Raw genomic sequence first — 24122 nt, 5'->3', positions numbered from 1 at the left:
CAGTGACTCACTCACACACTCAGTGACTCACACACTCAGTGACTCGCTCACTCAGTGACTCACTCACACACTCAGTGACTCACACACTCAGTGACTCACTCACTCAGTGACTCACTCACTCAGTGACTCACACACTCAGTGACTCGCTCACTCAGTGACTCACACACTCAGTGACTCGCTCACACACTCAGTAACTCACACACTCAGTGACTCGCTCGCACACTCAGTGACTCGCTCACTCAGTGACTCGCTCACACACTCAGTGACTCACACACTCAGTGACTCACTCACTCAGTGACTCACTCGCTAAGTGACTCACACACTCAGTGACTCGCTCGCTCACTCAGTGACTCACTCACTCAGTGACTCACACACTCAGTGACTCGCTCACACACTCAGTGACTCACACACTCAGTGACTCACTCACTCACTCAGTGACTCACTCACTCACTCAGTGACTCACTCAGTGACTCGCTCGCTCACTCAGTGACTCACTCACTCAGTGACTCGCACACTCAGTGACTCGCTCGCTCAGTGACTCACTCACACACTCAGTGACTCACTCACTCAGTGACTCACACACTCACTCAGTGACTCACACACTCACTCAGTGACTCACACACTCAGTGACTCACACTCAGTGACTCGCTCACTCAGTGACTCGCTCACTCACTCAGTGACACACGCTCAGTGACTCACTCACACACTCAGAGACTCGCTCACACACTCAGTGACTCGCAGACACAGTCACTCGCACACTCACGCAGTGACTCACACACTCAGTGACTCGCTCACACACTCAGTCACTCGCACACGCACGCAGTGACTCGCTCACTCACTCAGAGACTCGCTCACACACTGAGTGACTCGCTCACACACTCAGTGACTCACACACTCAGTGACTCGCTCGCTCACTCAGTGACTCACTCACTCAGTGACTCGCACACTCAGTGACTCGCTCGCTCAGTGACTCACTCACACACTCAGTGACTCACTCACACACTCAGTGACTCACACACTCAGTGACTCGCTCACTCAGTGACTCACTCACACACTCAGTGACTCACACACTCAGTGACTCACTCACTCAGTGACTCACTCACTCAGTGACTCACACACTCAGTGACTCGCTCACTCAGTGACTCACACACTCAGTGACTCGCTCACACACTCAGTGACTCACACACTCAGTGACTCGCTCACTCAGTGACTCGCTCGCTCAGTGACTCACTCACTCAGTGACTCACTCACTCAGTGACTCACTCACTCGCTCAGTGACTCGCTCACTCAGTGACTCACACACTCAGTGACTCGCTCACACACTCAGTGACTCACACACTCAGTGACTCGCTCACTCAGTGACTCGCTCGCTCAGTGACTCACTCACTCAGTGACTCACTCACTCGCTCAGTGACTCGCTCGCTCGCTCAGTGACTCACGCACTCAGTGACTCACACACTCAGTGACTCGCTCACACACTCAGTGACTCGCACACTCAGTGACTCACTCACTCACACACTCAGTGACTCGCTCACACACTCAGTGACTCGCTCGCTCACTCAGTGACTCGCTCACACACTCAGTGACTCGCTCGCTCAGTGACTCACACACTCAGTGACTCACACACTCACTCAGTGACTCACTCACTCAGTGACTCGCTCACACACTCAGTGACTCGCTCACTCAGTGACTCACACACTCACTCAGTGACTCACACACTCAGTGACTCACTCACTCAGTGACTCGCTCACTCACTCACGCAGTGACTCACTCACTCAGTGACTCGCTCGCTCGCTCAGTGACTCGCTCGCTCACTCAGTGACTCACTCACTCAGTGACTCACTCACACACTCAGTGACTCGCTCGCTCGCTCAGTGACTCACGCACTCAGTGACTCACACACTCAGTGACTCACTCACTCAGTGACTCGCTCACTCACTCACGCAGTGACTCACTCACTCAGTGACTCGCTCACACACTCAGTGACTCGCTCACACACTCAGTGACTCACTCACACACTCAGTGACTCACACACTCAGTGACTCGCTCACACACTCAGTGACTCACTCACACACTCAGTGACTCACACACTCAGTGACTCGCTCACACACTCAGTGACTCGCTCACACACTCAGTGACTCGCTCACTCAGTGACTCGCTCACACACTCAGTGACTCGCTCGCTCGCTCAGTGACTCGCTCACACACTCAGTGACTCACTCGCTCACTCAGTGACTCGCTCACACACTCAGTGACTCGCTCGCTCAGTGACTCACACACTCAGTGACTCGCTCGCTCAGTGACTCACACACTCAGTGACTCACACACTCACTCAGTGACTCACTCACTCAGTGACTCGCTCACACACTCAGTGACTCGCTCACTCAGTGACTCACACACTCACTCAGTGACTCACACACTCAGTGGCTCGCTCGCTCAGTGACTCACTCGCTCAGTGACTCGCTCAGTGACTCGCTCACACACTCGGTGACTCGCTCACTCACTCGGTGACTCGCTCGCTCGCTCAGTGACTCGCTCGCTCAGTGACTCGTTCGCTCGCTCAGTGACTCACACACTCAGTGACTCGCTCACTCACTCAGTGACTCTCTCACACACTCAGTGACTCACACACTCAGTGACTCGCTTGCTCAGTGACTCGCTCGCTCAGTGACTCACACACTCAGTGACTCGCTCACTCACTCAGTGACTCGCTCGCACACTCAGTGACTCACACACTCAGTGACTCGCTCGCTCAGTGACTCACACACTCAGTGACTCGCTCACTCAGTGACTCACACACTCAGTGACTCACACACTCAGTGACTCACACACTCAGTGACCCGCTCACTCAGTGACTCACACACTCAGTGACTCACACACTCAGTGACTCACACACTCAGTGACTCGCTCACACACTCAGTGACTCACACACTCAGTGACTCGCTCGCACACTCAGTGACTCGCTCACTCAGTGACTCGCTCACACACTCAGTGACTCGCACACTCAGTGACTCGCTCACACACTCAGTGACTCGCTCACTCAGTGACTCGCTCACACACTCAGTGACTCGCTCGCTCAGTGACTCGCTCGCTCAGTGACTCGCTCGCTCAGTGACTCGCTTGCTCAGTGACTCACTCACACACTCAGTGACTCACTCACACACTCAGTGACTCACACACTCAGTGACTCACACACTCAGTGACTCACACACTCAGTGACTCGCTCACTCAGTGACTCACACACTCGGTGACTCGCTCACACACTCAGTGACTCGCTCACACACTGAGTGACTCGCTCACACACTCAGTGACTCACACACTCAGTGACTCGCTCGCTCACTCAGTGACTCACTCACTCAGTGACTCGCACACTCAGTGACTCGCTCGCTCAGTGACTCACTCACACACTCAGTGACTCACACACTCAGTGACTCGCTCACTCAGTGACTCACTCACACACTCAGTGACTCACACACTCAGTGACTCGCTCACTCAGTGACTCACTCACACACTCAGTGACTCACACACTCAGTGACTCACTCACTCAGTGACTCACTCACTCAGTGACTCACACACTCAGTGACTCGCTCACTCAGTGACTCACACACTCAGTGACTCGCTCACACACTCAGTAACTCACACACTCAGTGACTCGCTCGCACACTCAGTGACTCGCTCACTCAGTGACTCGCTCACACACTCAGTGACTCACACACTCAGTGACTCACTCACTCAGTGACTCACTCGCTAAGTGACTCACACACTCAGTGACTCGCTCGCTCACTCAGTGACTCACTCACTCAGTGACTCACACACTCAGTGACTCGCTCACACACTCAGTGACTCACACACTCAGTGACTCACTCACTCACTCAGTGACTCACTCACTCACTCAGTGACTCACTCAGTGACTCGCTCGCTCACTCAGTGACTCACTCACTCAGTGACTCGCACACTCAGTGACTCGCTCGCTCAGTGACTCACTCACACACTCAGTGACTCACTCACTCAGTGACTCACACACTCACTCAGTGACTCACACACTCACTCAGTGACTCACACACTCAGTGACTCACACTCAGTGACTCGCTCACTCAGTGACTCGCTCACTCACTCAGTGACACACGCTCAGTGACTCACTCACACACTCAGAGACTCGCTCACACACTCAGTGACTCGCAGACACAGTCACTCGCACACTCACGCAGTGACTCACACACTCAGTGACTCGCTCACACACTCAGTCACTCGCACACGCACGCAGTGACTCGCTCACTCACTCAGAGACTCGCTCACTCACTCAGTGACTCACACACTCAGTGACTCGCTCACTCACTTAGTGACTCGCTCACTCACTCAGAGACTCACACACTCAGTGACTCACTCACTCAGTCACTCGCACACGCAGTGACTCACACGACAACTCTGTGTGTGTGACCGTGTGTGTGTGACCGTGTGTGCGACTGTGTGTGCGACCGTGTTTGTGACTGTGTGTGTGTGTGACTGTGTGTGACTGTGTGTGTGTGTGACTGTGTGTGTGTGTGAGTGTGACTGTGTGCGACCGTGTGTGTGACTGTGTGCGACCGTGTGTGTGACTGTGTGCGACCGTGTGTGTGACTGTGTGCGACCGCGACCGTGTGTGTGTGTCTGTGTGTGTATGTGTGCACATAGCCTGGCACAAGCGTCGTGGTGACGTCACCGCCACTTAGTGGCGAATGGCGGTTGTTGTTGTTGTTGTTGTGTGTATGACTGTGTGTGTGTGTGTGTGACTGTGTGTGTGACTGTGTGTGTGTGTGTGACTGTGTGTGTGTGTGTGACTGTGTGTGTGTGTGTGACTGTGTGTGTGTGTGTGACTGTGTGTGTGACTGTGTGTGTGTGTGTGACTGTGTGTGTGTGTGTGTGACTGTGTGTGTGTGTGTGACTGTGTGTGTGTGTGTGTGACTGTGTGTGTGTGACTGTTTGTGTGTGACTGTGTGTTTGTGACTGTGTGTGTGTGACTGTGTGTGTGTGTGTGACTGTGTGTGTGTGACTGTGTGTGTCTGTGTGTGTGTGACTGTGTGTGTGTGTGACTGTGTGTGTGTGTGACTGTGTGTGACTGTGTGACTGTGTGTGTGACTGTGTGACTGTGTGTGTGACTGTGTGACTGTGTGTGTGACTGTGTGACTCTGTGTGTGTGACTGTGTGACTCTGTGTGTGTGACTCTGTGTGACTCTGTGTGTGTGACTCTGTGTGACTCTGTGTGTGTGACTCTGTGTGTGTGACTCTGTGTGTGTGACTCTGTGTGTGTGACTCTGTTTGTGTGACTCTGTGTGTGTGACTCTGTTTGTGTGACTCTGTTTGTGTGACTCTGTGTGTGTGACTCTGTGTGTGTGACTCTGTGTGTGTGACTCTGTGTGTGTGACTCTGTTTGTGTGACTGTGTGTGTGTGTGAGACTGTGTGTGTGACTCTGTGTGTGTGACTCTGTGTGTGTGACTCTGTGTGTGTGACTCTGTGTGTGTGACTCTGTGTGTGTGACTCTGTGTGTGTGACTCTGTGTGTGTGACTCTGTGTGTGTGACTCTGTGTGTGTGACTCTGTGTGTGTGACTCTGTGTGTGTGACTCTGTGTGTGTGACTGTGTGTGTGTGACTGTGTGTGTGTGTGACTGTGTGTGTGTGTGACTGTGTGTGTGTGACTGTGTGTGTGTGACTGTGTGACTGTGTGTGTGACTGTGTGTGTGACTGTGTGTGTGACTGTGTGTGTGACTGTGTGTGTGACTGTGTGTGTGACTGTGTGTGTGACTGTGTGTGTGACTGTGTGTGTGACTGTGTGTGTGACTGTGTGTGTGACTGTGTGTGTGACTGTGTGTGTGACTGTGTGTGTGACTGTGTGTGTGACTGTGTGTGTGACTGTGTGTGACTGTGTGTGACTGTGTGTGACTGTGTGTGACTGTGTGACTGCCTGCCCAGGCTGCTGCTTTGTAACGTTCTACACGAGGAAGGCGGCGATGGAGGCGCAGAATGCGCTCCACAACATCAAGATCCTCCCGGGGGTGACTCGCTCACTCCTCACCTGCTCACTCCTCACCCGCTCGCTCGCCCGCTCGCCCGTCCGCTCGCTCATCAACTCGCTCGTTCACTTGCTCCTCACCAACTCACTCGCTCACCCTCTCGCTCGCTCACTCGCTCACCCACTTGCTCGCTCACCCACTTGCTCGCTCACTCGCTCACCCACTTGCTCCTCACCAACTCACTCGCTCGCTCACCCACTTGTCGGCTCACAAACTCACTCGCTCGCTCACCCACTTGCTCGCTCACCCACTTGCTCGCTCACTCACTCACACACTCGCTCACTCACTCACACACTCGCTCACTCACTCGCTCACCCACTTGCTCGCTCACCCACTTGCTTGCTCACTCACTCACAAACTCGCTCACTCGCTCACCCACTTGCTCGCTCACTCGCTCACCCACTTGCTCGCTCACTCACTCACACACTCGCTCACCCACTTGCTCGCTCACCCACTTGCTCGCTCACTCACTCACACACTCGCTCACCCACTTGCTCGCTCACCCACTTGCTCGCTCACCAACTCGCTCACCCACTCACCCGCTCGCTCACTCGCTCGCTCACTCGCTCACCCTCTCGCTCGCTCACTCGCTCACTCGCTCACCCTCTCGCTCGCTCACTCGCTCACCCTCTCGCTCGCTCACTCGCTCACCCACTCGCTCGCTCACTCGCTCACCCACTTGCTCGCTCACAAACTCGCTCACTCGCTCACCCGCTCGCTCACCCACTTGCTCACCCACTCGCTCGCTCACTCGTTCACCCACTCGCTCGCTCACTCGCTCACCCACTTGCTCACAAACTCGCTCACTCGTTCACCCACTCGCTCGCTCACTCGCTCACCCACTTGCTCACCCACTCGCTCACTCGCTCACCCTCTCGCTCGCTCACTCGCTCACCCACTTGTCGGCTCACAAACTCACCCTCTCGCTCACTCACTCACCCACTCGTTCACCCACTTGCTCGCTCACTTGCTCACCCTCTCGCTCGCTCACTCGCTCACCCACTTGTCGGCTCACAAACTCACCCTCTCGCTCACTCACTCACCCACTCGCTCGCCCGCTCGCTCACCCGCTCGCTCGCCCTCTCTCCCCTCTCTCCCCTCTCCCAGATGCACCATCCGGTTCAGATGAAGCCCGCGGACAACGAGAGGTCGACCGGTAAGACGAGCCGCCTGACACTCGGACAGCGCACTGTCTCCCCGTGTCTCTCTCCGTGTGTCTCCCTGTGTCTGTGTCCCCGTGTGTCTCTCTCCCCGTGTCTCTCTCCGTGTGTCTCCCTGTGTCTCTCTCAGTGTCTCTCTCCCCGTGTCTCTCTCCGTGTGTCTCTCTCAGTGTCTCCCCGTGTCTCTCTCCCTGTGTCTCCCTGTGTCTGTGTCCCCGTGTGTCTCTCAGTGTGTCTCTCTCAGTGTGTCTCTCTCAGTGTCTCTCCGTGTCTCTCTCCGTGTGTCTCCCTGTGTCTGTGTCCCCGTGTGTCTCTCTCAGTGTGTCTGTGTCCCCGTGTGTCTCTCTCAGTGTGTCTCTCTCGGTGTGTATCTTCCTGTGTGTGTCTCTCTCGGTGTGTCTCTCTCGGTGTCTCTCTCCGTGTGTCTCCCTGTGTCTGTGTCCCCGTGTGTCTCTCTCAGTGTGTCTCTCTCAGTGTCTCCCCGTGTCTCTCCCTGTGCGTGTCTCTCGGTGTCTCTCTCAGTGTGTCTCTCTCAGTGTCTCCCCGTGTCTCTCCCTGTGCGTGTCTCTCGGTGTCTCTCTCAGTGTCTCTCTCCGTGTCTCTCTCAGTGTGTCTCTCTCAGTGTGTCCCCGTGTCTCTCTCAGTGTGTCTCCGTGTCTCAGTGTGTCTCTCTCAATGTCTCCCCGTGTCTCTCTCAGTGTCTCTCTCGGTGTGTCTCTCTCGGTGTCTCAGTGTCTCTCCCCGTGTCTCTCTCCCCGTGTCTCTCTCCCTGTGTCTCTCTCAGTGTCTCTCCGTGTGTCTCTCTGTGTCTCTCTCCCCGTGTCTCTCTCCGTGTCTCTCCCTGTGTCTGTGTCCCCGTGTGTCTCTCTCAGTGTGTCTGTGTCCCCGTGTGTCTCTCTCAGTGTGTCCCCGTGTCTCTCCCTGTGTGTCTCTCCCCGTGTGTCTCTCTCAGTGTCTCCCCGTGTCTGTGTCTCTCCCCGTGTGTCTCAGTATCTCCCCGTGTCTCTCTCCGTGTGTCTCTCTCAGTGTGTCCCCGTGTCTGTGTCCCCGTGTGTCTCTCTCCGTGCGTGTCTCTCTCAGTGTATCCCCGTGTCTCCCTCCCCGTGTGTCTGTCTCCCCGTGTGTCTCCCCGTCTGTCTCCCCGTCTGTCTCCCCGTGTGTGTCTCCCCGTGTGTGTCTCCCCGTGTGTGTCTCCCCGTGTCTCCCCGTGTGTCTCCGTCTCCCGGTGTGTCTCCCCGTGCTTGTCTGTCTCCCCGTGCGTCTCCCTGTCTGTCTCCCCGTGTCTGTCTCCCCGTGTCTGTCTCCCCGTGTCTGTCTCCCCGTGTGTCTCCCCGTGTCTGTCTCCCCGTGTGTCTCCCCGTGCGTGTCTGTCTCCCCGTGTGTCTCCCCGTCTGTCTCCCCGTGTCTGTCTCCCCGTGTGTGTCTCCCCGTGCGTGTCTGTCTCCCCGTGTGTCTCCCTGTCTGTCTCCCCGTGTCTGTCTCTCGCTGCCTCTCCTCACTGGGCTACTGTCCAGCAGCCCGTCTTCAGAAGCGTCCCAGGCCCATCTCACAAACGATAGCAGCCCTCAACCAAGCAGTTGGGGGGGGGGCGGATTTGGGGGGCTCATCACGTCGAATGTTCACAGCGAGGGTCAAACACGCGACGCCGCTAGCTGTCGAGTTTTAGATGTTGCATGGGGTGAATCCGGAGGACGCGGAGCAAAATCTACGTGACCGCGGGGAGAGAGAGAGATGCATGGAGGACCCACGACCTCCTGTAGACCGGGCGAGGTAGTCAACATTTCATAGCCACCGTGATGACGATGATGATGATTAGAGAGACACACAGACCTCCTGTACACCAGGCGAGGTAGTCAACATCTCATAGCCACTGTGATGATGATGATGAGAGAGACACAGACCTGTAGACCAGGCGAGGTAGTCAACATTGTCATAGCCACTGTGATGATGATGAGAGAGAGACACAGACCTCCTGTAGACCAGGCGAGGTAGTTAACATCTCATAGCCACTGTGATGATGATGATGATGAGAGAGAGACACAGACCTCCTGTAGACCAGGCGAGGTAGTTAACATCTCATAGCCACCGTGATGATAATGATGATGAGAGAGAGACACAGACCTCCTGTAGACCAGGCGAGGTAGTCAACATCTCCTAGCACACCGTGATGATAATGATGATGAGAGAGAGACACAGACCTCCTGTAGACCAGGCGAGGTAGTCAACATCTCCTAGCACACCGTGATGATGATGATGAGAGAGAGACGCAGACCTCCTGTAGACCAGGCGAGGTAGTCAACATCTAGCACACCGTGATGATGATGATGAGAGAGACACAGACCTCCTGTAGACCAGGCGAGGTAGTCAACATCTCCTAGCACACCATGATGATAATGATGATGAGAGAGAGACACAGACCTCCTGTAAGCCAGGCGAGGTAGTTAACATCTCATAGCCACCGTGATGATAATGATGATGAGAGAGAGACACAGACCTCCTGTAGACCAGGCGAGGTAGTCAACATCTCCTAGCACACCGTGATGATAATGATGATGAGAGAGAGACACAGACCTCCTGTAGACCAGGCGAGGTAGTCAACATCTCCTAGCACACCGTGATGATGATGATGAGAGAGAGACACAGACCTCCTGTAGACCAGGCGAGGTAGTCAACATCTCATAGCCACCGTGATGATGATGATGTTGAGAGAGAGACACAGACCTCCTGTAGACCAGGCGAGGTAGTCAACATCTCCTAGCACACCGTGATGATGATGATGAGAGAGAGACACAGACCTCCTGTAGACCAGGCGAGGTAGTCAACATCTAGCACACCGTGATGATGATGATGAGAGAGACACAGACCTCCTGTAGACCAGGCGAGGTAGTCAACATCTCCTAGCACACCATGATGATAATGATGATGAGAGAGAGACACAGACCTCCTGTAGACCAGGCGAGGTAGTTAACATCTCATAGCCACCGTGATGATAATGATGATGAGAGAGAGACACAGACCTCCTGTAGACCAGGCGAGGTAGTCAACATCTCCTAGCACACCGTGATGATAATGATGATGAGAGAGAGACACAGACCTCCTGTAGACCAGGCGAGGTAGTCAACATCTCCTAGCACACCGTGATGATGATGATGAGAGAGAGACACAGACCTCCTGTAGACCAGGCGAGGTAGTCAACATCTCATAGCCACCGTGATGATGATGATGTTGAGAGAGAGACACAGACCTCCTGTAGACCAGGCGAGGTAGTCAACATCTCCTAGCACACCGTGATGATGATGATGATGAGAGAGACACAGACTCCAAACACACAACAACAGCAGCAGCAGCGGCAGGCATCGTCGGGCTGGGGATTGAATCCATGACCCTGCGTACCAGGTGGGATGGTTAATGTCTCCTCAGCCTGCGTTGGACCTTGCCCCCCGTGACCTGTGACCTGTGACCTGTGCTCCCCCCCCACGTACCCCCCCACGTACCAGCGGAGGAGCGCAAGCTGTTTGTGGGGATGCTGGCCAAGAAGCTGACGGACGGCGAGGTGAGCTCCATGTTCAGCCCCTACGGAGCCGTGGAGGACTGCAAGGTGCTGCTGGGACCAGACGGCCTCAGCAAAGGTGAGGTGGTGGTGGTGGTGGTGTAGGTGGTGGTGGAAGTGATAGTGGTGGTGAAGGTGGTGAGTGTGGTGGTGGAAGGTGGTGAAGGTGGTGGTGAGGGTGGTGGTGGTGGAAGTGGTGGTGGTGGTGGTGATGGTGGTGAGGGTGGTGGTGATGGTGGTGGTGGAAGTGGTGGTGGTGGAAGTGGTGGAGAAAGTTGGTGGTGGTGGTGGAAGTGGTGGTGGTGGTGGTGAAAGTTGGTGGTGGAAGTGGTGGTGGTGGAAGTGGTGGTGGTGAGGGTGGTGGTGGTGTAATGTTGATGGTCGTGGTGATGGTGATGATGATGATGATTGAGGTTGTGCTGATGATGGCGGTTGTGCTGATGATGGAGGTTGTGCTGATGATGGAGGTTGCGCTGATGATGGAGGTTGCGATGATGATGGCGGTTGTGGCAATGATGGCGGTGATGGAGGTGGTGTTAATGGGGAGTGGTCGGTGTAGTGGTTAGCGCTACGTTTCAGCGTCAAACCCGGCCACCAACACCAGCGGTGACGATTATCTGAACCGGTCCTGGGCCTCCCCTAGGTCGACTCGGCCTCAAATGAGTACCTGGTGTAGCGGCAGTGTAGTAAACGTCGTCACTGGGGAGACAAAGGCGGCCGGGCGTAGTGCTGGCCACCCACCACCTCGTGTGCCCTACTAGAGGCTACACGGGGGATCTTTGTCTGTGTATAGGTGCTGCTGATACTCGCTACTAACAGCACTTGCCCCTACAGCCCTGTTAGAGGCTACACGGGGGATCTTTGTGTATAGGTGCTGCTGATACTCGCTACTAACAGCACTTGCCCCTACAGCCCTGTTAGAGGCTACACGGGGGATCTTTGTCTGTGTATAGGCGCTGCTGCTACTTGCTACTGACAGCACTTGCCCCTGCAGCCCTGCTAGAGGCTACACGGGGGATCTTTGTCTGTGTGTAGGTGCTGCTGCTACTCGCTACTAACAGCACTTGCCCCTACAGCCCTGCTAGCGGCTACACGGGGGATCTTTGTGTATAGGTGCTGCTGCTACTCGTTACTAACAGCACTTGCCCCTACAGCCCTGCTAGAGGCTACACGGGGGATCTTTGTCTGTGTATAGGTGCTGCTGCTACTCGCTACTAACAGCACTTGCCCCTACAGCCCTGCTAGAGGCTACACGGGGGATCTTTGTCTGTGTATAGGTGCTGCTGCTACTCGCTACTAACAGCACTTGCCCCTACAGCCCTGCTAGAGGCTACACGGGGGATCTTTGTCTGTGTATAGGTGCTGCTGCTGCTGCTACTCGCTACTAACAGCACTTGCCCCTACAGCCCTGTTAGAGGCTACACGGGGGAGCTTTGTCTGTGTATAGGCGCTGCTGCTACTTGCTACTGACAGCACTTGCCCCTGCAGCCCTGCTAGAGGCTACACGGGGGATCTTTGTCTGTGTATAGGTGCTGCTGCTACTCGCTACTAACAGCACTTGCCCCTACAGCCCTGCTAGAGGCTACACGGGGGATCTTTGTCTGTGTATAGGTGCTGCTGCTGCTGCTGCTACTCGCTACTAACAGCACTTGCCCCTACAGCCCTGATAGAGGCTACACAGGGGATCTTTGTCTGTGTATAGGTGCTGCTGCTGCTACTCGCTACTAACAGCACTTGCCCCTACAGCCCTGCTAGAGGCTACACGGGGGATCTTTGTTGGTTGAGGTTGGTGGCGGTGGTTGTGATCGTGGTGGTGGTGTTTGTGTGGCTCGCAGGATGTGCTTTCCTCACCTATGCAACCAAGGCAGCTGCCCTCAAGGCCATCAAGATGATGCATCACTCGCAGACCATGGAGGTAAGGTACACGCAGGCCATCGTGAACCCACGAACCCGACCACACGCCCGCACACTCGCTCGCTCGTACATCCCGCTCGTACACCCGCCCACTCATTCGCACTACCACCTACGCACTCAATTACCCACCCACCCACCCACTCTCTCGCCCACCAACTCGCCCACCAACTCGCCCACGCACTCATCCACCCATGCACCTACTCAGTTGCCAACCCGCCCTCCCTATCGCCCACAAAGCGATCCACCTACCCACCAACCCGCTCACATTCCCACTCAGCCACCCACTCGACCACCCACTCAACCACCCATTTACAAACCCACCAACCCACCCACCCTCTCACCCACCAACCACCTCAGCCACCCCCTCAACCACCCACTCAACCACCCACACACCCACCCATTTACAAATCCACCAACCCACCCACCCTCTCACCCACCAACCACCTCAACCACCCACTCAACCACCCACTCAACCACCCACGCACCCACCCATTTACAAACCCACCAACCCACCCACCCTCTCACCCACCAACCACCTCAGCCACCCACTCAACCACCCACACACCCACCCATTTACAAACCAACCCACCCACCCTCTCACACACCAACCACCTCAGCCACCCACTCAACCACCCACTGAACCACCCACACACCCACCCATTTACAAACCCACCAACCCACCCACCCTCTCACCCACCAACCACCTCAGCCACCCACTCAACCACCCACACACCCACCCATTTACAAACCAACCCACCCACCCTCTCACACACCAACCACCTCAGCCACCCACTCAACCACCCACTGAACCACCCACACACCCACCCATTTACAAACCCACCAACCCACCCACCCTCTCACCCACCAACCACCTCAGCCACCCACTCAACCACCCACGCACCCACCCATTTAGAAACCCACCAACCCACCCACCCACCAACCACCTCAGCCACCCACTCAACCACCCACTGAACCACCCACGCACCCACCCATTTACAAACCCACCAACCCACCCACCCTCTCACCCACCAACCACCTCAACCACCCACTCAACCACCCACGCACCCACCCATTTACAAGCCCACCCACCCACCAACCACCTCAGCCACCCACTCGACCACCCACTCAACCACCCACACACCCACCCATTTACAAACCCACCAACCCACCCACCCTCTCACCCACCAACCACCTCAGCCACCCACTCAACCACCCACGCACCCACCCATTTACAAGCCCACCCACCCACCAACCACCGCAGCCACCCACTCGACCACCCACTCAACCACCCACACACCCACCCATTTACCAACCCACCAACCCACCCACCCACCCTCTCACCCACCAACCACTTCAGCCACCCACTCGACCACCCACTCAACCACCCACACACCCACCCATTTACAAACCCACCAACCCACCCACCCACCCACTCAACCACCCACACACCCACCCATTTACCAACCCACCCACCCTCTCGGCCAACCTCTCGCCAACCAACTCGCTCACCCACCCACTCAACCACCCACACACCCACCCATTTACCAACCCACCCACCCTCTCGGCCAACCTCTCACCAACCAACTCGCTCACCCACCCACTCAACCACCCACTCGCACCCTCCCATTTACCAACCCGCCCCACTCACCCTCTCACCCCCCCACCTCCCCCCACCCACCCTCTTACCCCCCACCCACCCACCGCCCACCCAGGGCTGCCGTGCACCGCTGGTTGTCAAGTTTGCCGACACGGCCCGCGAGAAGGAGAATAAGCGGGTCCACCATCGCCTGAGCCTCATGCAGCAGCAGCAGCAGCAGCAGCTGGGCGTGATGGGCGGCGGAGGAGGGGGCGGGGGAGGAGGGGGAGGTGGGGGAGGGGGGGGCATGATGGGGGGGGGAGGGATGATGGGCGGCGGGGGGGGTCCCCCCGGGGTGGGTTGCATGATGGGCGGTGGAGGAGGTGGGGGGGCTGGTGCCGGGGGGCTGCCCGGGAACTTCCCCCCGGGGATGGGCGGCTCCGGGGGGAACCTGGCGGCGATCGGAACTCAGTATCTGGCGGTGAGTGTCGGGTGGTGGGCGGGGGGGGGGTAGTGGGGGGGGGGGGGGGGTGGTGGGGGGAAGGTGCCCGCCGCCCCTCCCCCCCCCACCTGCAGTGGGGGTGTGAGTCTAGAACGTGGTGTCAGAAGTGGGGGTGTGAGTCTAGAACGTGGTGTCAGAAGTGGGGCCTGTGAGTCTAGAAAGTGGTGTCAGAAGTGGGGCCTGTGAGTCTAGAACGTGGTGTCAGAAGTGGGGGTGTGAGTCTAGAACGTGGCGTCAGAAGTGGGGGTGTGAGTCTAGAACGTGGTGTCAGAAGCGGGGATGTGAGTCTAGAACGTGGTGTCAAGCGGGGCCTGTGAGTCTAGAACGTGGTGTCAGAAGCGGGGGTGTGAGTCTAGAACGTGGTGTCAGAAGTGGGGGGGTGTGAGTCTAGAACGTGGTGTCAGAAGTGGGGTCTGTGAGTCTAGCACGTGGTGTCAGAAGTGGGTGTGTGAGTCTAGAACGTGGTGTCAGAAGTGGGGTGTGAGTCTAGAACGTGGTGTCAGAAGTGGGCCTGTGAGTCTAAAACGTGTCGGAAGTGGGGGTGTGAGTCTAGAACGTGGTGTCAGAAGTGGGGGTGTGAGTCTAGAACGTGGCATCAGAAGCGGGGGTGTGAGTCTAGAACGTGGTGTCAGAAGTGGGGCGTGTGAGTCTAAAACGTGGTGTCAGAAGTGGGGGTCTGAGTCTAGAATGTGGTGTCAGAAGTGGGGATGTGAGTCTAGAACGTGGTGTCAAAAGTGTGGGGCCTGTGAGTCTAGAACGTGGTGTCAGAAGTGGGGACTGTGAGTCTAGAACGTGGTGTCAGAAGTGGGGGTGTGAGTCTAGAACGTAGCGTCAGAAGTGGGGGTGTGAGTCTAGAACGTGGTGTCAGAAGTGGGGGTGTTAGTCTAGAATGCGATGTCAGAAGCGGGGGTGTGAGTCTAGAACGTGGTGTCAGAAGCGGGGGTGTGAGTCTAGAACGTGGTGTCAGAAGTGGGGCCTGTGAGTCTAGAACGTGGTGTCAGAAGTGGGGGTGTGAGTCTAGAACGTGGTGTCAGAAGTGGGGTGTGTTTAGAACGTGGTGTCAGAAGCGGGGTGTGTGAGTCTAGAACGTGGTGTCAGAAGTGGGGCGTGTGAGTCTAGAACGTGGCGTCAGAAGTGGGGGTGTGAGTCTAGAACGTGGTGTCAGAAGTAGGGCCTGTGAGTCTAGAACGTGGTGTCAGAAGTGGGGGTGTGAGTCTAGAACGTGGTGTCAGAAGTGGGGTGTGTCTAGAACGTGGTGTCAGAAGCGGGGTGTGTGAGTCTAGAACGTGGTGTCAGAAGTGGGGCGTGTGAGTCTAGAACGTGGCGTCAGAAGTGGGGGCTGTGAGTCTAGAACGTGGTGTCAGAAGTGGAGGTGTGAGTCTAGAACGTGGTGTCAGAAGTGGGGGTGTGAGTCTAGAACGTGGTGTCAGAAGTGGGGGTGTGAGTCTAGAACGTGGTGTCAGAAGTGGGGTCTGTGAGTCTAGAACGTGGTGTCAGAAGTGGGGTCTGTGAGTCTAGCACGTGGTGTCAGAAGTGGGGTGTGTGAGTCTAGAACGTGGCGTCAGAAGTGGGGGTGTGAGTCTAGAACGTGGTGTCAGAAGTGGGGTCTGTGAGTCTAGAACGTGGTGTCAGAAGTGGAGGGTGCGAGTCTAGAACGTGGTGTCAGAAGTGGGGTGTGAATCTAGAACGTGGTGTCAGAAGTGGGGGTGTTAGTCTAGAATGCGATGTCAGAAGCGGGGGTGTGAGTCTAGAACGTGGTGTCAGAAGTGGGGGTGTGAGTCTAGAACGTGGTGTCGGAAGTGGGGGTGTGAGTCTAGAACGTGGTGTCAGAAGTGGGGGTGTGAGTCTAGAACGTGGTGTCAGAAGTGGGGTGTGTTTAGAACGTGGTGTCAGAAGCGGGGTGTGTGAGTCTAGAACGTGGTGTCAGAAGTGGGGCGTGTGAGTCTAGAACGTGGCGTCAGAAGTGGGGGTGTGAGTCTAGAACGTGGTGTCAGAAGTAGGGCCTGTGAGTCTAGAACGTGGTGTCAGAAGTGGGGTGTGAGTCTAGAACGTGGTGTCAGAAGTGGGGTGTGTCTAGAACGTGGTGTCAGAAGCGGGGTGTGTGAGTCTAGAACGTGGTGTCAGAAGTGGGGCGTGTGAGTCTAGAACGTGGTGTCAGAAGTGGGGGCTGTGAGTCTAGAACGTGGTGTCAGAAGTGGGGGCTGTGAGTCTAGAACGTGGTGTCAGAAGTGGAGGTGTGAGTCTAGAACGTGGTGTCAGAAGTGGGGGTGTGAGTCTAGAACGTGGTGTCAGAAGTGGGGGTGTGAGTCTAGAACGTGGTGTCAGAAGTGGGGTCTGTGAGTCTAGAACGTGGTGTCAGAAGTGGGGTCTGTGAGTCTAGCACGTGGTGTCAGAAGTGGGGTGTGTGAGTCTAGAACGTGGCGTCAGAAGTGGGGGTGTGAGTCTAGAACGTGGTGTCAGAAGTGGGGTCTGTGAGTCTAGAACGTGGTGTCAGAAGTGGAGGGTGCGAGTCTAGAACGTGGTGTCAGAAGTGGGGTGTGAATCTAGAACGTGGTGTCAGAAGTGGGGGGTGCGAGTCTAGAACGTGGAGTCTAGAACGTGGTGTCAGAAGTGGGGCCTGTCGGTCTAGAACGTGGTGTCAGAAGTGGGGGTGTGAGTCTAGAACGTGGTGTCGGAAGTGGGGGTGTGAGTCTAGAACGTGGTGTCAGAAGTGGGGGTGTGAGTCTATAACGTGGTGTCAGAAGTGGAGGTGTGAGTCTAGAACGTGGTGTCAGAAGTGGGGGTGTGAGTCGAGAACGTGGCGTCAGAAGTGGGGTCTGTGAGTCTAGAACGTGGCGTCAGAAGTGGGGTCTGTGAGTCTAGAACGTGGCGTCAGAAGCGGGGGTGTGAGTCTAGAACGTGGTGTCAGAAGTGGGGCCTGTGAGTCTAGAACGTGGTGTCAGAAGTGGGGGTGTGAGTCTAGAACGTGGTGTCAGGAGTGGGGGGTGTAAGTCTAGAACGTGGTGTCAGAAGTGGGGCCTGTGAGTCTCGAACGTGGTGTCAGAAGTGGGGTGTGAGTCTAGAACGTGGTGTCAGAAGTGGGGGGTGTGAGTCTAGAACGTGGTGTCAGAAGTGGGGTGTGAGTCTAGAACGTGGTGTCGTTGTGGTTGTGTGAATCTAATACACAGAGACAGCTGCCACTGGGGGTGCCCCTAGGCTACACAGCAAAAGCAGACTAATACACAGAGACAGCTGCCACTGGGGGTGCCCCTAGGCTACACAGCTACACAGCAACAGCAGACTAATACACAGAGACTGCTGTCACTGGGGGAGCCCCTCGGCTACACAACTACACAGCAACAGCAGACTAACACACAGAGACAGCTGTCACTGGAGGTGCCCCTAGGCTACACAGCTACACAGCAACAGCAGACTAATACACAGAGACAGCTGACACTGGGGGTGCCCCTAGGCTACACAGCTACACAGCAACAGCAGACTAACACACAGAGACAGCTGTCACTGGGGGTGCCCCTAGTCTACACAGCTACACAGTGTCTCTGCGTGTCTCTGTGTGTCTGCGTGTGTCTCTGTGTCTCTCTGTGTCTCTCTGTGTGTCTCTCTCTCTGTGTCTCTGCGTGTGTCTCTGTGTCTCTCTGTGTGTCTCTGCGTGTCATCGCTCTCTCCGTCTGTCCCACAGCAACTGCTGCAGACAGCGCTGTCGGCCATCAACCCCCAGCAGATGGGAGGTGAGTGGCACGGGGGCAGCCATTGTGAGCCCACTGGGGAGAGGTGGTGGTGGTGGTGACGGTGGTGGTGACGTTGACGGTGGTGGTGGTGACGGTGGTGGTGGTGGTGACGGTGGTGGTGGTGACGGTGGTGGTGGTGACGGTGGTGGTGGTGGTGGTGACGGTGGTGGTGGTGACGGTGGTGGTGGTGACGGTGGTGGTGACGGTGGTGGTGACGGTGGTGGTGACGGTGGTGGTGGTGGTGGTGACGGTGGTGGTGACGGTGGTGGTGACGGTGGTGGTGGTGGTGGTGACGGTGGTGGTGGTGGTGACGGTGGTAGCTGTGGTGGCGGTGGTGGTGACGGTGGTGGTGGTGACGGTGGTGGCTGTGGTGGTGGTGACGGTGGTGGTGGTGGTGGTGACGACGGTGGTGGTGGTGACGACGGTGGTGGTGGTGGTGGTGACGGTGGTGGTCTCTGTCGGTGGTGGCTGGTGGTGGTGGTGGCGGTGACTGTGGCGGTGGTGGTGGTGGTGGTGACGGTGGTGGTGGTGGTGACGGTGGTGGCGGTGGTGGTGGTGGTGACGGTGGTGGTGGTGGCTGTGGTGGCTGTGGCGGTGGTGGCTGTGGTGGTGGTGGTGGCGGTGTTGTTGTGTGTAGGCATGAACGCGATGCAGATGCAGGCCCTCGCCACGTTGTTGTTGTGACGGTGTTGCGACGGTGTTGCTAGGGTGTTGTTGTGACGGTGTTGTTAGGGTGTTGTTGTGACGGTGTTGTGACGGTGTTGTGACGGTGTTGTTAGGGTGTTGTTGTGACAGTGTTGTTGTGACGGTGTTGATGTTGTGACGGTGTTGATGTTGTTGTGTAGGCGTGAATGCGATGCAGATGCAGGCCCTCGCCACGTTGTTGTTGTTGTGACGTTGTTGTGACGGTGTTGTTGTTAGGGTGTTGTTAGGGTGTTGTTGTGACGGTGTTGATGTTGTTGTGATGGTGTTGTTGTGACGGTGTTGTTGTGACGGTGTTGTTGTGACGGTGTTGTTGTGACGGTGTTGTGACGGTGTTGATGTTGTTGTGATGGTGTTGTGACGTTGTTGTTGTGACGGTGTTGTGACGGTGTTGTGACGGTGTTGATGTTGTTGTGACGGTGTTGTGACGTTGTTGTGACGTTGTTGTTGTGACGTTGTTGTGACGGTGTTGATGTTGTTGTGACGGTGTTGATGTTGTTGTGACGGTGTTGTTGTGACGGTGTTGATGTTGTGTGTAGGCATGAACGCGATGCAGATGCAGGCCCTCGCCACGTTGTTGTTGTGACGGTGTTGTTGTGACGGTGTTGTGACGGTGTTGTGACGGTGTTGTTGTGACGGTGTTGATGTTGTTGTGACGGTGTTGTTGTGACTGTGTTGATGTTGTTGTGTAGGCATGAACGCGATGCAGATGCAGGCCCTCGCCACGTTGTTGTGACGTTGTTGTTGTGACGGTGTTGATGTTGTTGTGACGGTGTTGTGACGTTGTTGTGACGGTGTTGTTGTTAGGGTGGTGTTGTGACGGTGTTGATGTTGTGGTGACGTTGTTGTGACGGTGTTGTTGTGACGGTGTTGTTGTGACGGTGTTGTTGTTGTGTAGGCATGAACGCGATGCAGATGCAGGCCCTCGCCACGTTGTTGTTGTGACGGTGTTGATGTTGTTGTGACGGTGTTGTGACGGTGTTGTGACGGTGTTGTGTGTAGGCATGAACGCGATGCAGATGCAGGCCCTCGCCACGTTGTTGTGATGGTGTTGTTGTGACGGTGTTGTTGTTGTTGTGACGGTGTTGTGACGGTGTTGATGTTGTTGTGATGGTGTTGATGTTGTTGTTGTGTTGTGTGTAGGCATGAACGCGATGCAGATGCAGGCCCTCGCCACGTTGTTGTTGTGACGGTGTTGATGTTGTTGTGACGGTGTTGTTGTTGTTGTGACGTTGTTGTGACGGTGTTGTTGTGTAGGCATGAACGCGATGCAGATGCAGGCCCTCGCCACGTTGTTGTTGTGACGGTGTTGATGTTGTTGTGACGGTGTTGTTGTTGTTGTGACGTTGTTGTGATGTTGTTGTGTGTAGGCATGAACGCGATGCAGATGCAGGCCCTCGCCACGTTGTTGTTGTGACGGTGTTGTTGTGACGGTGTTGATGTTGTTGTGATGTTGTTGTGTGTAGGCATGAACGCGATGCAGATGCAGGCCCTCGCCACGTTGTTGTTGTGATGGTGTTGTTGTGACGGTGTTGTTGTTGTTGTGACGGTGTTGTTGTTGTGATGTTGTTGTTGTGACGGTGTTGATGTTGTTGTTGTTGTGTAGGCATGAACGCGATGCAGATGCAGGCCCTCGCCACGTTGTTGTTGTGACGGTGTTGATGTTGTTGTGACGGTGTTGTTGTTGTTGTGATGTTGTTGTGACGGTGTTGTTGTGTAGGCATGAACGCGATGCAGATGCAGGCCCTCGCCACGTTGTTGTTGTGACGGTGTTGATGTTGTTGTGACGGTGTTGTTGTTGTTGTGACGTTGTTGTGTGTAGGCATGAACGCGATGCAGATGCAGGCCCTCGCCACGTTGTTGTTGTGACGGTGTTGTTGTGATGTTGTTGTGATGTTGATGTGATGATGTGTAGGCATGAACGCGATGCAGATGCAGGCCCTCGCCACGTTGTTGTTGTGACGGTGTTGTTGTGATGTTGTTGTGATGTTGATGTGATGATGTGTAGGCATGAACGCGATGCAGATGCAGGCCCTCGCCACGTTGTTGTTGTTGTGACGGTGTTGTTGTTGTTGTGATGTTGATGTGATGATGTGTTGATGTTGATGTGTAGGCATGAACGCGATGCAGATGCAGGCCCTCGCCACGTTGTTGTTGTGACGGTGTTGATGTTGTTGTGACGGTGTTGTTGTTGTTGTGACGTTGTTGTGTGTAGGCATGAACGCGATGCAGATGCAGGCCCTCGCCACGTTGTTGTTGTGACGGTGTTGTTGTGATGTTGTTGTGATGTTGATGTGATGATGTGTAGGCATGAACGCGATGCAGATGCAGGCCCTCGCCACGTTGTTGTTGTGACGGTGTTGTTGTGATGTTGTTGTGATGTTGATGTGATGATGTGTAGGCATGAACGCGATGCAGATGCAGGCCCTCGCCACGTTGTTGTTGTGACGGTGTTGTTGTGATGTTGTTGTGATGTTGATGTGATGATGTGTAGGCATGAACGCGATGCAGATGCAGGCCCTCGCCACGTTGTTGTTGTGACGGTGTTGTTGTGATGTTGTTGTGATGTTGATGTGATGATGTGTAGGCATGAACGCGATGCAGATGCAGGCCCTCGCCACGTTGGCCACTGCCGCGTCGGGCGGCCTCGGTGGGGGCGGCGGCGTGGGGGGCGGCCTGGGCCCCCTGGGGGGGGGCGGGGGGGGGCACGGGGGAAACGCCGGTAAGAGGGTGTGTGTGTGTGTGTGTGTCTGTGAGTGTGAGAGTGTGTGTGTGAGAGTGTGTGTCTGTGAGTGTGACTGTGTGTGTGTGTGTCTGTGAGTGTGACAGTGTGTGTGTGTGTGTCTGTGTGTGTGTGTGTGACTGTGTGACAGGGTGTGTGTGTGAGTGTCTGAGAGTGTGTGTGTGTGTCTGTGTGTGTGTGTCTGTGTGACAGGGTGTGTGTGTGTGTGTGAGAGTGTGTGTGTGTGTGTGTGACAGGATGTGTGTGTGTGACAGGGTGTGTGTGTGTGTGACAGGGTGTGTGTGTGTGTGTCTGTGTGTGTGAGTGTGTGTCTGTGTGTGTGAGTGTGTGTCTGTGTGACAGTGTCTGTGTGTGTGTGTGACAGGGTGTGTGTGTGTCTGTGTGTGTCTGTGGGTGTGGGTGTGAGGGTGTGTGTGTGTGTGTCTGTGTGTGTGTGTGACAGGGTGTGTGTGTGTGTGTGACGGTGTGTGTGTGTGTGACAGGGTGTGTGTGGGTGTGAGGGTGTGTGTGTGTGAGTGTGTGTGTGACAGGGTGTGTGTGTGAGTGTGTGTGCGACAGGGTGTGTGTGTGAGTGTGTGCGACAGGGTGTGTGTGTGAGTGTGTGTGACAGGGTGTGTGTGTGTGACAGGGTGTGTGTGTGTGACAGGGTGTGTGTGTGTGACAGGGTGTGTGTGTGTGTGTGACAGGGTGTGTGTGTGTGTGAGAGTGTGTGTGTCTGTGTGTGTGTGTGACAGGGTGTGTGTGTGTGTGTCTGTGTGTGTGACAGGGTGTGTGTGTGTGTGTCTGTGTGTGTGACAGGGTGTGTGTGTGTGTGACAGGGTGTGTGTGTGTGTCTTGTGTGTGTGTGTGACAGGGTGTGTGTGTCTGTGTGTGTGAGGTGTGTGTGTGTGTGTGACAGGGTGTGTGTGTGTGTGACAGGGTGTGTGTGTGTGTGAGGGGGGGTGTGTGTGTGTGAGGGGGTGTGTGTGAGGGGGGGGGGGTGTGTGTGTGTGTGAGGGGGGTGTGTGTGTGTGTGTGTGACAGGGTGTGTGTGTGTGTGTGTGACAGGGTGTGTGTGTGTGTGTGTGGACAGGGTGTGTGTGTGTGTGTGACAGGGTGTGTGTGTTTGTGTGAGTGTGTGTGTGACAGGGTGTGTGTGTGTGACAGGGTGTGTGTGTGTGTGTGAGGGGGTGTGTGTGTGTGTGAGGGGGGGTGTGTGTGTGTGTGACGGTGTGTGTGTGTGAGGGAGTGTATGGGTGTGTGGGTGTGTGTGTGTGAGGGAGTGTGTGGGTGTGTGTGTGTTGACAGGGTGTGTGTGTGTGTGAGGGAGTGTGTGTGTGTGTGACAGGGTGCGTGTGTGTGTGTGACAGAGTGTGTGTGTGTGTGACAGTGTGTGTGAGGGAGGGTGTGTGTTGTGTGTGTGTGTGTGAGAAGAGGTGTGTGTGTGACAGGGTGTGTGTGTCTGTGTGTGTGTTGAGGGTGTGATGTGTGAGAGAGAGTGAGACAGCCGAGTTGGTGTGTGTGAGGGTGTGTGTGTGTGTGACAGGGCGTGTGTGTGTGTGAGGGTGTGTGTGTGTGATGGGTGTGTGTGTGTGACAGGGTGTGTGTGACAGGGTGTGTGTGTGTAGGGAGTGTGTGTGTGTGTGACAGGGAGTGTGTTGTTGGTGTGTGTGACAGGGTGTGTGTGTGTGTGTGACAGGTTGTGTGTGTGTGTGTGACAGGGTGTGTGTGTGTGTGTGACAGGGTGTGTGAGTGTGTGTGAGTGTGTGTGAGGGTGTGTGTGTGTGTGTGTGATGGTGATGACCGTTCAGTTCTGTGGCTGCTGTCTTTGCTGTATGAGTGCTGTGTGTCTCCCCTCCCCCCCCGTGTCTCCCTCCCCTCCCCCCACCCCTCCCCCCACCCCCCTCCCCCCGTGTCTCCCTCCCCTCCCCCACCCCTCCCCCCCACCCCTCCCCCCCGTGTCTCCCTCCCCTCCCCCCACCCCCGTGTCTCTCCCTCCCCTCCCCCCTGTGTTTCCCTCCTCCCGTGTCTCCCTCCCCTCCCCTCCCCCCTGTGTCTCCCTCCCCTCCCCCCTGTGTCTCCCTCCCCCGTGTCTCCCCTCCCCTCCCCCCGTGTCTCCCTCCCCCCGTGTCTCCCTCCCCTCCCCTCCCCCCTGTGTCTCCCTCCCCTCCCCCCGTGTCTCCCTCCCCCCGTGTCTCCCTCCCCTCCTCCCCCCGTGTCT

General features: G+C 56.0%; 1 protein-coding gene and 1 long non-coding RNA gene across 2 annotated transcripts in view; both read left to right on the top strand.

Moving 5' to 3' along the window:
• Positions 1-24122, top strand: part of LOC116958697 (CUGBP Elav-like family member 2) — a 63406-nt gene that overhangs the window by 24875 nt on the left and 14409 nt on the right. The window contains exons 4-9 of the mRNA XM_076057286.1: positions 5947-6029; positions 7155-7203; positions 10705-10836; positions 12593-12672; positions 14384-14525; positions 21767-21909. Of these exons, the coding sequence (XP_075913401.1) occupies positions 5947-6029; positions 7155-7203; positions 10705-10836; positions 12593-12672; positions 14384-14525; positions 21767-21909 (629 nt within the window). The remainder of the gene's footprint in view (positions 1-5946; positions 6030-7154; positions 7204-10704; positions 10837-12592; positions 12673-14383; positions 14526-21766; positions 21910-24122) is intronic.
• Positions 14579-21760, top strand: LOC142907648 (uncharacterized). Its single transcript, XR_012931172.1, has 3 exons — positions 14579-14728; positions 18429-18477; positions 19115-21760. It is a non-coding gene; the product is annotated as an uncharacterized LOC142907648 (long non-coding RNA).

The sequence above is a fragment of the Petromyzon marinus genome, chromosome 80 (assembly GCF_048934315.1).
Source record: "Petromyzon marinus isolate PM22_M1 ecotype Great Lakes invasive population chromosome 80, UKy_Petmar_22M1.pri1.0, whole genome shotgun sequence".
NCBI lineage: Eukaryota > Metazoa > Chordata > Hyperoartia > Petromyzontiformes > Petromyzontidae > Petromyzon > Petromyzon marinus.
Note: the sequence above shows the minus strand (reverse complement) of the source record. Positions and strands in the feature narration are given on the sequence as shown.